This window comes from Chiloscyllium punctatum, chromosome 6 (assembly GCF_047496795.1).
Source record: "Chiloscyllium punctatum isolate Juve2018m chromosome 6, sChiPun1.3, whole genome shotgun sequence".
NCBI classification, from domain to species: domain Eukaryota; kingdom Metazoa; phylum Chordata; class Chondrichthyes; order Orectolobiformes; family Hemiscylliidae; genus Chiloscyllium; species Chiloscyllium punctatum.
The window spans coordinates 23,488,463-23,501,113 of NC_092744.1; the positions used below are offsets into that span (position 1 = coordinate 23,488,463).

General features: G+C 43.1%; 1 protein-coding gene across 1 annotated transcript in view; it reads right to left on the minus strand.

The window, feature by feature from the left end:
• LOC140478623 (IgGFc-binding protein-like) overlaps positions 1 to 5,418 on the minus strand; it is a 76,494-nt gene extending 71,076 nt beyond the window's left edge. Inside the window, exon 1 of the mRNA XM_072571841.1 lies at positions 5,348 to 5,418. Within this exon, the coding sequence (XP_072427942.1) occupies positions 5,348 to 5,409 (62 nt within the window). The 5' untranslated portion in view covers positions 5,410 to 5,418. The remainder of the gene's footprint in view (positions 1 to 5,347) is intronic.
• Positions 5,419 to 12,651: the final 7,233 nt, after the last annotated feature.

Sequence of the window (12,651 nt, forward strand, 5' to 3'; positions counted from 1 at the left end):
GTCCCTACTGCCTAATAGGGGGTCAGTTAGCTTGGCTAAATGGCTGGTTTGTGATGCAATTGTGATGCCAACAATGTGGGTTCAATTCCTGCATTGGCTTAGGTTACTATGAACGAGTCTCCTTCTCAACCTCTCCCCTTGTCTGAATTGTGGAGACCATCAGGTTAAACCTCCACTGTTGTCTCCCAGTCTTATGGTCTGGTAAGACAGCTGATAGCTAATCAATCCTCTACCTATGCCAATATGTTATCTTTGCACTCAGCAGCTAAATGATAAAATGGAGATAATTGGGTGAGTTTCTCTCCAGGGCCAATTTGCCACAATATTTCTCCTCCTCACCACCACATCAGTACATGGAGTGCAGTATTGAAGGTATGCTTCGCTGTTAAACATGCTATGTTTCGGTAAGATGTGAATTCAATACTCTTCTGAACTGGTAGTAAAATAAAATCCCTGCCATTCTTCTGAAGAAGAGTCCTGTGTAAGGGTCAACATTTATCTCCCAACCAATAACAAAAGCCAAATAAACTTGTCATTGATTTCGTTGTTGTTTGAGGGCACTTACTGTGTGTGCGAATTGGCTGCTATATTACAACTATTAACTACGCACAAGTGGATACAAAACATTTGGAATGTGGAAACTTATGCACAACTGCAGAAGAATGAGGTGAGAAAGAATGAGAAATTGGGAAAAGAACCAGAGAAAACATGAGAAAAGCATTTACGTCACAAGTTATTGTCAGGATGTGCTGCCCGAAAGTATGATGGGAGCAGATTCAATGATAACTCTCAAAGGCAAAACAGAGTTGAAAAAATCTCTAGGATAACAGTGAGTTAGAAAGGAGAGTGAGTCAAATTGGAAAGTTCTTTCAAAGGTTTAACAATGACATGATTACCATAATAGCCTCCTCCTGTACTGTATGATACTTAGTCTGTTATTTTTGAATCGCTTTGTGTTTTGTAGTTATCTTTAATCCTCACCTATTTCTACACTAGAAAATGGCCCAATACATTATTTGGAGTTTTGTTTTTCTCTGTAACTATTTTTTTTTCTTATTTATGTTTGTTTTGTAATTTGACATTTCCTCCTGGTTTGTCCAGCTGTACATTATCCATTTCATATTTCTATGTTTTAATCATTTTTTTCATCTTCCTTATAATAATCTGTATATTTAAATATTGCTTGTTGCTGCATTTCCTCTTTACACTCCAACTGTCTCAACTTTTTGTGATATATTTTAGTTTCTGGCTAGCCTTTCTAATTTTTAAAAAATTATCCACTAAAACTATTGATTCATTTCTGAATTGTTTAACAAATTTCACATGCCCTTTTTTTCCCTTCTTCAATGTCCAAAGAATATTGAGAATAAATATTGTACTCGTTACTCCATCCTGAAAAAGAGCTGAAAACTAAGTCCACACCTGGGCATTCCGTTTAGCTCATTATTGTAGAAAGCAAGAAGACTTGCATTCATATATTTTGTTTATGGCAATTAGACTTCTCAAAACTTGCCAATCAAGTACTTTTGAAGTGTAATATGTTTATAGCATCTGACAAATAGCAAATTGGCAATCACCAGATAACCTTTTGTTTTGTAATGTTCCCTCAGGGATAAATATTGGCCAGGATACTGAGAGTGAAGAACTTTCCTGTTCCCCTGAGAAGCAGTGACCATGAATTCTTTTACATCCACTTGAGCAGACAGGCGGATGGTCTCAGTTTCAATGTCTCTCCCAAAAGAAATGGCATCTCCAACAATGTAGTAATCTCTCAAAACTGAACTGCATCATCAGCTTTCATTTTTGAGCTCACACCTCAGGGGAATCTTGAACTCAGAACTTTGTGATAGCTGACGTAGGAACGCCAAAAGATAACAAGGTCAATATCCAGTTAGTTTACCTTATTATCTGAGTTGTCGCATAATACAAATGATGTGAAGGTGCCGGTGTTAGACTGGGGTGGACAAAGTTGAAAGTTTGGTGCTGGAAAAGCACAGCAGGTCGGGTCAACTCTAATCTTCAGCCTCACTTTCTCCTGGAGTGGACAAAGTTAAAAATCACACAACATCACGTTGTAGTCCAACAGGTTTATTTGGAAGTGCAAGGTTTTGGTGCACTCACTACCTGACAAAGGAGCAATGCTCCGAGGGCTTGTACTTCCAAGTAAACCTGTTAGACTCTAACCTGAGGTTGTGTGATTTTTAACATAATATAAAAATAGTGGTATTTCTGATTAATCACAGTGATCAACTGTGATTAGGGCAGTACAGTGGCTCAGTGGTTAGCATTGCTGCCTCACAGCACCAGGGACACGGGCTCGATTCCAGCCTCAGGCCATAGTCAGTGTGGAGTTGGCACATTCTCCCTGTGTCTCCAGGTGCTCCAGTTTTCTCCACAATCCAAAGATGTGCAGGTTAGGTGAATTGGCCGAGCTAAATTGCCAGATGTGTCAGGGATGTGCAGTTAGGTGAGTTAGTCAAGATAAATGTAGAATAATAGGGTAGGTAATGAGTCTCCATGGGTTACTCCTTGAAGGGTCAGTGTGGACTTGTTGTGCTGAAGGGCCTGTTTTCTCACTATAGGGATTCTATGATTCAAATCTCTATTAATATGTTGATTACAGACCCATTGTGAGATGAGAAAAAAGAAGCCAATGATCTAGAAACTTGGGAATCAGAAGTCCAAAGTAACCTGTTCTTCCCAATTCTCACTCCTTTCAGCACATTCCTGACACAACTGGCAACACAATTTTGTAAAGAAATCTATCTAATGAAAACAGAATGCTTGACAACTTATCCTTGAGAGAACCTTTACAGTATTAAACATTCAACCGTGTTTCAATGCTAGTAGTACAGATGATAATGTGCAAATCATCGTCATTGTATTGTTTGATAAATAATGGGAATATTGGATTTTATTGTAAGGGGATGGCCATTCAGCCCATCAATCTGCTCTGCCATTATATATGATTATGATTGATCTGATTGTGGTCTCAACTCCACTTTTCAGTTTGCAACCCCATAACCATCAATTCCCTCACTGTCAAAAATATCTAACTCAGCTTCAAATAAGTTAATCTTTCAGCCCTCTCTGAGGGAAGTCATGATTTGGAGGTGCCTGTGTTGGACTAGGATGGACAAAGTTACAAATCACACAACACCAGGTTATAGTCGAACAGGTTTATTTGGAAGCACTAACTTTCGAAGTGCTGCTTCTTCATCAGGAAGTAAATTGGATGGCCCTACTGAGTCAGAAGTGAAATTTCACCTTGCAAATTTTTTCTTTCTGGCTGGTGATTTTAGTGCCTTGATAGGGAAGAGTGGGGAGTCATAAACTCTAGATTATGGTACCAGTCTGTGAATCAATGACACGTTGAAGACTAATAGCATTTCATCTGAGCTGAGATGGCACCGATTGTTAAAGCTGTCTTAACAGAGAATGTAACTTTAATAACGTTCTGCAATTTACATATAAAGGAACTGAAACTAACATGATCATTCTAAAAGATGAAAGACTTAAACTAAATTTGTTTAATCTTACATTCCATGACACTGCAATCCTGTTACTATAAATTCTGTGACTTATGATTCTGCTCCACAACCACCTGGTGAAGAAAGTTAAAAATCACACAACACCAGGTTATAGTCCAACAGGTTTAATTGGAAGCACACTAGCTTTTGGAGCAACACTCCTTCATCAGGTGATAGTGGAGGGCTCGATCCTAACACAGAATTTACAGTGTGATGTAACTGAAATTATACGTTGAAAAATTGATTGTCTGTTAAGCCTTTCATCTGTTAGAATACAGTCATAGTTTGACTTCTTTCATGAAAATTTTTGCTATAAATTCTGTGTTAGGATTGAGCCCTCCACTATCACCTGATGAAGGAGTGTCACTCCAAAAGCTAGTGTGCTTCTAATTAAACCTGTTGGACTATAACCTGGTGTTGTGTGATTTTTAATTTTGTACACCCCAGTCCAAATCCTGATGAAGAAACAACACTTCAAAAGTTAGTGCCTCCAAATAAATCCTGTTGGACTATAGCCTGGTGTTATGTGATTTTTAACTTTATCTCTGAGGGAAGTGAGTACAATATAATAACAAAACACAAAAGGATTTGCTATGAGGCATCCACTTGACTTTGGGTGTATGGTTCCTAAAGCATTGAACAAAGCCTCTAATAGAGCAGAACATATATTCAACTGACTGTAAATTCTGTGTCTATAGGTTTCTATCTTTTGGTACATTTGGAAGATTTAACAAAATATTTTTAGAAATGAGACCTTTAAATACAAGTATAGAATAACCAGACTCTGGACTTCCATCAGTGTTCCATAAATAGGTCCTGTCCATTAAACCTGTACCTTTTATTGGTAAATTCACACTTAACACTTGTCCATTGCATTGATTGAATATATTATAAAACACTGAGGTGATAAAGAGTATTAGGCAACTCCCCTGAAATGTGCATTCCAATTTTGGAACTGGTAATTGCCTTTTGACTAAGGAGAAACTGTCATTGTATTCTGAGTGAAGGAACTAAAGTTTAACCTTCAGCGATAAGGAAAATTTAGCAGGAGGTAAAATGGATGGCTGAACTGTGAGTCAGAAGTGAAATTTCGCCTTTGAAATTCTCTTTCTGGCTGGTGATTTTAGTGCCTTGACAGAGAAGAGTAGGGAGTCATAAGCTCTACGTTCTGGTACACAACCACTCTGTGAGTCAGTGACACTTAATAGTATCATGCAGAAAATCAATTGTGTAGTATATTAAACAACGGCAGTGGCGGTGGAGTAAATCGGTTAAGATAGTTCACACTGCCATTACAGAGAGGATTATTCAGTGAGCTGCACTCCCACCAGGAATTAATCCTAGCACAATACTGTAGAGCAGAAAGGTGGGCTCTGGCATTGTTTGATATGTCTAAAGTCATCTTTGGAGGAAGTGGAGAGAAGGTGGAAAACTCTTCCCCTCCAACTATCAGAATTTCTCACCAGGCTGGAGAAGAATAGAAACCAGGTAATCTTAAGCTCCCTACCAGACTGTGAAACTCTTTCTTTCAAAGGCATAGATCTCCATAATCAGGGGAACAAGTTCAGAGAGGATTTGCGCCTTTGGAGGTCACAGTCCAATTGCCCCGAAATGAAAAGTGTTCATCAGGGAATGATGTGATTAGACCTGCCTGTGATGAACTCCACTTCTTCATCCCTAGCCCCCATCCCAACCTCGATCCATTCCACCCTCAACCTGTCTGCTCCATCCACTACCCTGTTTTGACTTCCCTCAGGCATGAATGGTATTTCATATCATTGCCTGTCAATGAAACAGCTAATGAAGAAGCAACCTACCTTTTCTGTGATGTTATGACTTGCAGAAACAGCAGCTGAACTATGATTGGCACTAGAAACATGAAGTGTGCCATTTTGAATAGAGTTATAATCAGACCGAGGCATGTGGTTTCATAGCTGACTGCTTTTCCTTTGCTCTGGGAATGATTCTCTTTGCTGGGCTTGCTGAATATATAGTAGCAACAGATCAAATGGCAATAAAACTTGGAAAGCCCTCAGTTACTAATCAATTTATGAGCATCGTATCTAAGAATTGATGTGCTAACTAGCAATGAATCATATGCAAATGCTTCGGAAAGAGTTTCACTGTGCTTGGGGTGCAGTTTACCCAATGCACTCTTACATATCACAATGATTAAAGCTTTCCTAACTCTGCTGTTTTAATGCTTTCCTGAAAGACAGCATTTCTTTAGCAACTTCCATGATCTCAAGCATTGAAATACTTTTAAAGTGATGTTGCTGTTGTAACACAACAGACAATTTGTGCACAGCAAGATCCCACAAATCATGATTTTGCAGATAATCAGGCTTAGTGATGTTGGTTAAGGGATCAGCACTGGTTTGGGTAGCAGGAATGATATCTGCTCGTTTGTTTGTTTCAATATTTGCCTCTGAGGATAAGCAGGGTCCTCGGTTTAACAATTCAGTTGAAAGATGAGACCTCCGATAGTGTAGCGCTCTCTCAGTGCAGGACTGCAACGTCAGCCCAGATTATGTGTTTAAGATTCCAGAGCGACGTTTCAACATTTCGATACTTGTTTTCTTAATTTTGATGGAAGGTCATTGACTAGAAACGTTAACTTTGTTTCTGACTCCACATACCCTGCCAGATCTGCGGAGTATATCCAGCATGTTTCTTTTTATTTCAGACTCCCAGCATTGCCATGTATTTTACTTTTGAACTTACAACCTTCTGACTCATGGCTTCTCCAACAATTGTTGTGAAAATATCCATTTATTTATATTGATTGTTTGGTTCTGTTTTAGCAAAGTTTATTAGGCAGGAAAACTTGACGCTGTTCAGACTTACTGCAACATTTTGGTCTACCTCACTGATAGTTTGTTTATCATTTCTTATGTATTCCTAATAAAATACTTTTTTTTCCATGTTATACATGAGTAAATTAATCAATCCTACGATTTTAGTGAAATAGATGCACAGGATGGAAAATCTTGGATACAGAAACAACTTATGTTTATATCTCACATTTAACATTGCGAAATATCCCAGGGGAGTATTGATAAACTCAGTATGAAGCGGAACCATTGAGGAAGACGTTAAGACAGATAAGATATCAGTTTTAAGGAGCATCTTGAAAGAGGAATGCTAGAGAGAGCGAGAGCTGTTGTGGGGGGGGGGGGGGGGTGGGGGTGGGGGGAGGGGGGATGGTGGGGGCAGGGAGGAGAGGGGAAATCCTCATTTTAGTGCTTTGGGCCCAGGCAGCTGAAGGTGTGATCGCCAAATGGTGGAGTGATAAAATCAGGGATGCTGGAGAGGCCACAATTTAAGGAGAGCAAATATCTCAGAGATCTGTACGGGCGGAGGAGATTTCAAAGTTAAGGAGGGCTGATGCCGTGAAGGGATTGAAATCCCTAGTTACCCTATCACAGCAGGCCAGCCACCCTTCTCTGCTCCGGCCTACATCTGTCTTCAAACAGCAATGATGGCTCGACCTGCTCTCCAAAATAGCTGAGAAAGTCAATCAGTATGCAAGGACAATTTGGGATGAGCAAAAACTTTGCCAAGAACATCCACATCCACTACAAGAATAAAGGAAAATATCTCTATTGTTTGACCAATATCTCTCCTGTCAAAGGTCTGAATTCATCCCAACCTCTCGTGTAGAGAAATGAAGGACTCCTGGCCAATGCAGCTACTCAGGATTAAAATTCATCAAGTGTAGCAAGGCAAGACAACGGTGTCTTGTGGGGCAGTGGTACACTGGACTACCTGGTCTACCTCTGGACCAGACTAGACCTGGATTCAAGTCACACCTTTATTTTAATTCACTCCTGGGATATGGGCATCGCTGGCTGGGCCAGCATTTATTGCCTATCCCTGGTTACCCTTGAGAAGGTGGTAGTGAGCTGTCCTTTTGAACTGCAGCTGTTCATGCTTTTTTTTAATTTCAAAAACGTACCTTATTAATAAAAAAAATGTATTCCATACATGGTCACTAGAGCAGTTCAATTTTGTAGACAGTCTTTACAAGTGTAGAACAACAAACCCAAGGCATTTCTTAACTGATACAAGATTACATTTTCATATGTTTGAGGCACCAGGAAGGTCCAATAACTGAACAGATCCCTCATTGCACTTTGGCCAAAGTCCTCAAACAGTGGTCTTTCCCTACTGCATCTTGACAGCAGGTGCCCCATGTATTCTTGGAAGTAGGAATTTGTCAGTCAACAACATTCACTCAAGATCAACTCCTTGCTCTGGAAGGTCAACAAGTTTCAGGCAGAGAGTGCCTTTCACCAAGCTGATGGTCCTCCAGGCACAGCCAATGTTTGTATTGGTGGGTCCGGGGGAACAGAGTCCTGTGTTGCACAGCTGCTCAGGATGAACCTTGACTAAAACCACTGCATTGCTCTCCAAACTTCCTTTGTGGAGAAATTTGCAAAGAGAAACACCTTTGACCGCAAGTCCATCAGGAAGTGGTCAGCACGTAGTGTCCTTGAGACCCTAAAGGAAAAGGAGAGGATGGATCCTGTTTCAGACTGTCAGTCATTTGGCAGAATGCCTCCTCACTAGAACTTTCCAACAAGCACCGAGACATCACTCGGCTGGTGGTGAGAAGGGCACTGCCTGTGAGATCCTTCATGTATGCCCAGAATCACTACACCACTGTACCTGCACACTGCCCTTGGAGGGGGTGGGGTGGGGGAGGGGGGAGGGGTTACAGACTGTCACACACTGCTGCAGTCCATGTGCTGTAGGTAAAACCCACAATGCCTTTAGGGAGGGAAGTCTACAATTTTGACCCAGTGACAGTGGATGAACAATGATCTCTTTCCAAGTCAGGATGGTGAGTGGCAGTTCCCTTGTATTTGCTACCCTTGTCCTTCTGGATGGAAGTGGTCATGGGTTTGCAAGGTGTGTCATAACATCTTTGCATAGGCTGATTAAAGAATATCTGAAAGACAGTGAGAATAACAAATATCCTTTGTCAGGATGTTGTAGGTTTTCTTTTCTTTCGTACAAGACTTTCTCCAGTATGTTGGAAGGAAAGAAAACTTGTTCTTTTGCTGATTGCAAAACAAAAAGATTTGTCACAGAGGAAAGTTTCCTTCAAGGTTACCTGATACACCCAGACCATTGAATAAATATATCAAACAGATATTATGAGTTAATTTGTTATAGATGCAATTGACATATAACACAGCATATATAAAAAGTTAATATTTTGTATGAGGTTCAATTTTGCCAACAGGTCATTTACAGAAAAATGTGAAATAAGATTGAGAATAATACAAGTTCATATTTCTAGGTGTGTTTACGGTAAAAGGTTGGCCAGAGCCAGCACAATATGCAAATAAGTAAGGATGTTGTATAAGTCTTGCATAAATCTCAATCACACCTGGCTCTTTAAAACAGGATTAAAGAGATCACAAGTGTACAAAGTCAGTTCATATACCACTTATCACCATCGATTACAACATATTGTTCAGAATAGCTGCTGGCCTTCACCTCGCTTATCTTTCTATATAACCATGGGTGAACAAAGTCTAATAGATTCTCAATTGTTGCTGGTGAGGAAGACATGCCAATGAAGTAAATTCTAATCCAAGTTCCTGCACACAATTTCTCATGTCAGTTTGTGCTTGTAATCATGGTTCTGCATCTACAGCTGGTTTCAAGATCAGGCAAAATGAATACTGGTCTGAAATTCCACTGGAAATCCACTAAGTGTTAATTTCAGCAATTTTGAAGGTTTCTCTGAGGTCTAGCAAGTTATCTCACACAGTTGTTTGCTGCTCACCTCATTACATATGCACAGTGCCTTGATGGTGTCGTTGTTGTGCTATCTTGAGCTCACCAGTGACAGAAATACTTCTGCTGTTGAGAACATCCAGGATTTGCACAGCCAAGATCATATTTAAAGCTCGGATGTGCACCAAGTCAAATGCTGGAATACAGGAATAGGAATAGCTTCACAGCGTGTATAGTGGGAACGAAATATCAAAGAAAACCTTCAAAGGGCAGATAGGTGGCATGAGTGATAATATATTTCAAGCAGAATACCACATTTGTAAATGATTCGTTGTTTTACATCACTGCCTATCTGATCATAAAATAGAATCCCTATAGTGCGGAAGCAGGCCAGTTGGCCCATCGAGCCTATGCTGACCGATCGAAGAACAATGCACCCAGACCCACCCCTCTACCCTAACCCCGTAACCTCTGCATTTCCCATGGCTAATCCACCTGTCCTGCGTCCCTGCACACTATGGGCAATTTGACATGGCCAATCCACCTAACCTGCACATATTTAAAGACAGAAATCATACAATAGCAGGTTATAGTCCAACAGGTTGATTTAAAATCACAAACTTTCAGAGCACTGCTCTGAAATAAACCTGCTGTCATGTGACTTTGTCCATCCTAGTCCGACATCAGCATATATAGTCATAGAGATGTACAGCATGGAAACTGACCCTTCGGTCCAACCCGTCCATGCATCCCAACCCAATCTAGTCCCACCTGCCAGCACCTGGCCCATATCCTTCCAAACCCTTCCTATTCATATACCCAGCCTGGAGGAAATCCACACAGACATGAGGAGAATGTACAGATTCCACACAGACAGTTTCCTGAGGTGATAATTGAACTTGGTTCCATGGCGCTGTGAGGTAGTAATGCTAACCACTGATCCACTATGGGCAGCCACCTGCTCAGCTATCATCAAGAATCAAGCTATGAGAGCTAATTGTCCTTAGCTTTATTGTTTGTTTGAACCTTGTGTAAGGGAATGCTAATCTTTCATGGACGTCTAGCATAGCATCGTGTCTTGGTGGTGTATGCTAGAACTCTGTGGGAAGCTACGGAAGTGATTGCTGGGCCCCTTGCTGAGATATTTGTATTGTCAATAGTCACAGGTGGGGTGCCAGAAAACTGGGGGTTGGTTAATGCGGTGCCACTATTTAAGAACGGTGGTAAGGACAAGCCAGGGAACTATAGACCAGTGAGCCTGACATTGGTGATGGTTAAGTTGTTGGAGGGAATCCTGAGGGACAAGATTGACATGTATTTGGAAAGGCGCAGCAGATCAGGCAGCATCAAAGGAGCAGGAGAATTGACGTTTCGGGCATAAGCCCTTCTTCAGGAATGAGGAGGGTATGCCAAGCAGGCTAAGATAAAAGGTAGGGAGGAGGGACTTGGGAGAGGGCATTGGGAATACGATAGGTGGAAGGAGGTTAATGTGAGGGTGATAGGCTGGAAAGGGGGTGGGGGCGGAGAGGTCGGGAAGAAGATTGCAGGTCAAGAAGGCGGTGCTGAGTCTGAGGTTTGGGACTTAGAAAAGGTGGGGGAGGGGAAATGAGAAAGCTGGAGAAATCTGCATTCATCCCCTGTGGTTGGAGGGTCCCCAGGTGGAAGATGAGGCACTCTTCCTCCAGGTGTCGTGTTGCTATGGTCTGGTGATGGAGGCGGCCAAGGACCTGCATGTCCTTGGCGGAGTGGGAGGAGGAGTTAAAGTGTTCAGCCACGGGGCGGTTGGGTTGGTTGATGCAGGTGTCCCAGAGGTGTTCTCTGAAACGTTCCGCAAGTAGGCGGCCTGTCTCCCCAATGTATAGGAGGCCACATCGGGTGCAGCGGATCAGTAAAAGATGTGTGTGGAGGTGCAGGTGAATTTCTGATGGATATGTAAGGATCCCTTGGGGCCTTGGAGGGAACTGAGGGGGCCAGTGTGGGCGCAAGTTTTGCATTTCTTGCGGTTGCAGGGGAAGGTGCCGGGAGTGGAGGTTGGGTTGGTGGGGGGTGTGGACCTGACGAGGGAGTCGCGGAGGGAGTGGTCTTTCCGGAACACTGATAGGGATGGGGAGGGAAATGTATCCCTGGTGGTGGGGTCTGTTTGGAGGTGGCGGAAATGACGAAGGATGATACGATGTATTTGGAGGTTGGTGAGATGGGAGGTGAGGACCAGTGGGGTTCTGTCCTGGTGGAAATTGGAGGGGCGGGGTTCAAGGGCGGAGGAGTGGGAAGTGGACGAGATGCGGTGGAGAGCATCGTCAACCACGTCTGGGGGGAAATTGCAGTCTTTGAAGAAAGAGGCCATCTGGGTTGTTCGGTATTGGAATTGGTCCTCCTGGGAGCAGATGCAGCGAAGGCGAAGGCGAAGGAATTGGGAATATTCTCAACTGTAAATATGCCATCCCATATTCCCAACTGTAAAAATTCCTTTGCCTTCGCTGCATCTGCTCCCAGGAGGACCAGTTCCAATACCGAACAACCCAGATGGCCTCTTTCTTCAAAGACTGCAATTTCCCCTCAGACGTGGTTGACGATGCTCTCCACCGCATCTCGTCCACTTCCCGCTCCTCCGCCCTTGAACCCCGCCCCTCCAATCACCACCAGGACAGAACCCCACTGGTCCTCACATACCACCCCACCAACCTCCAGATACATCGTATCATCCTTCATCATTTCCGCCATCTCCAAACAGACCCCACCACCAGGGATATATTTCCCTCCCCACCCCTATCTGCGTTCTGGAAAGACCACGCTCTCCGCGACTCCCTCATCACGTCCACACCCCCCACCAACCCAACCTCCACTCCCGGCACCTTCCCCTGCAACCACAAGAAATGCAAAACCTGCATCCACACCTCCCCCCTCAGTTCCCTCCAAGGCCCCAAGGGATCCTTCCATATCCACCACAAATTCACCTGCACCTCCACACACATCATTTACTGCATCCGCTGCACCCGATGTGGCCTCCTCTATATTGGGGAGACAGGCCGCCTACTTGCGGAACGTTTCAGAGAACACCTCTGGGACACCTGCATCAACCAACCCAACCGCCCCGTGGCTGAACATTTTAACTCCCCCTTCCACTCCACCAAGGACATGCAGGTCTTTGGCCTCCTCCATCGCCAGACCATGGCAATACGACGCCTGGAGGAAGAGCACCTCATCTTCCGCCTAGGAACCCTCCAACCACAAGAGATGAATGCAGATTTCTCCAGCTTTCTCATTTCCCCTCCCCCCGCCTTTTCTCAGTCCCAACCCTCAGACTCAGCACCGCCTTCTTGACCTGCAATCTTCTTCCCGACCTCTCCGCCCCCACCCCCTTTCCAGCCTA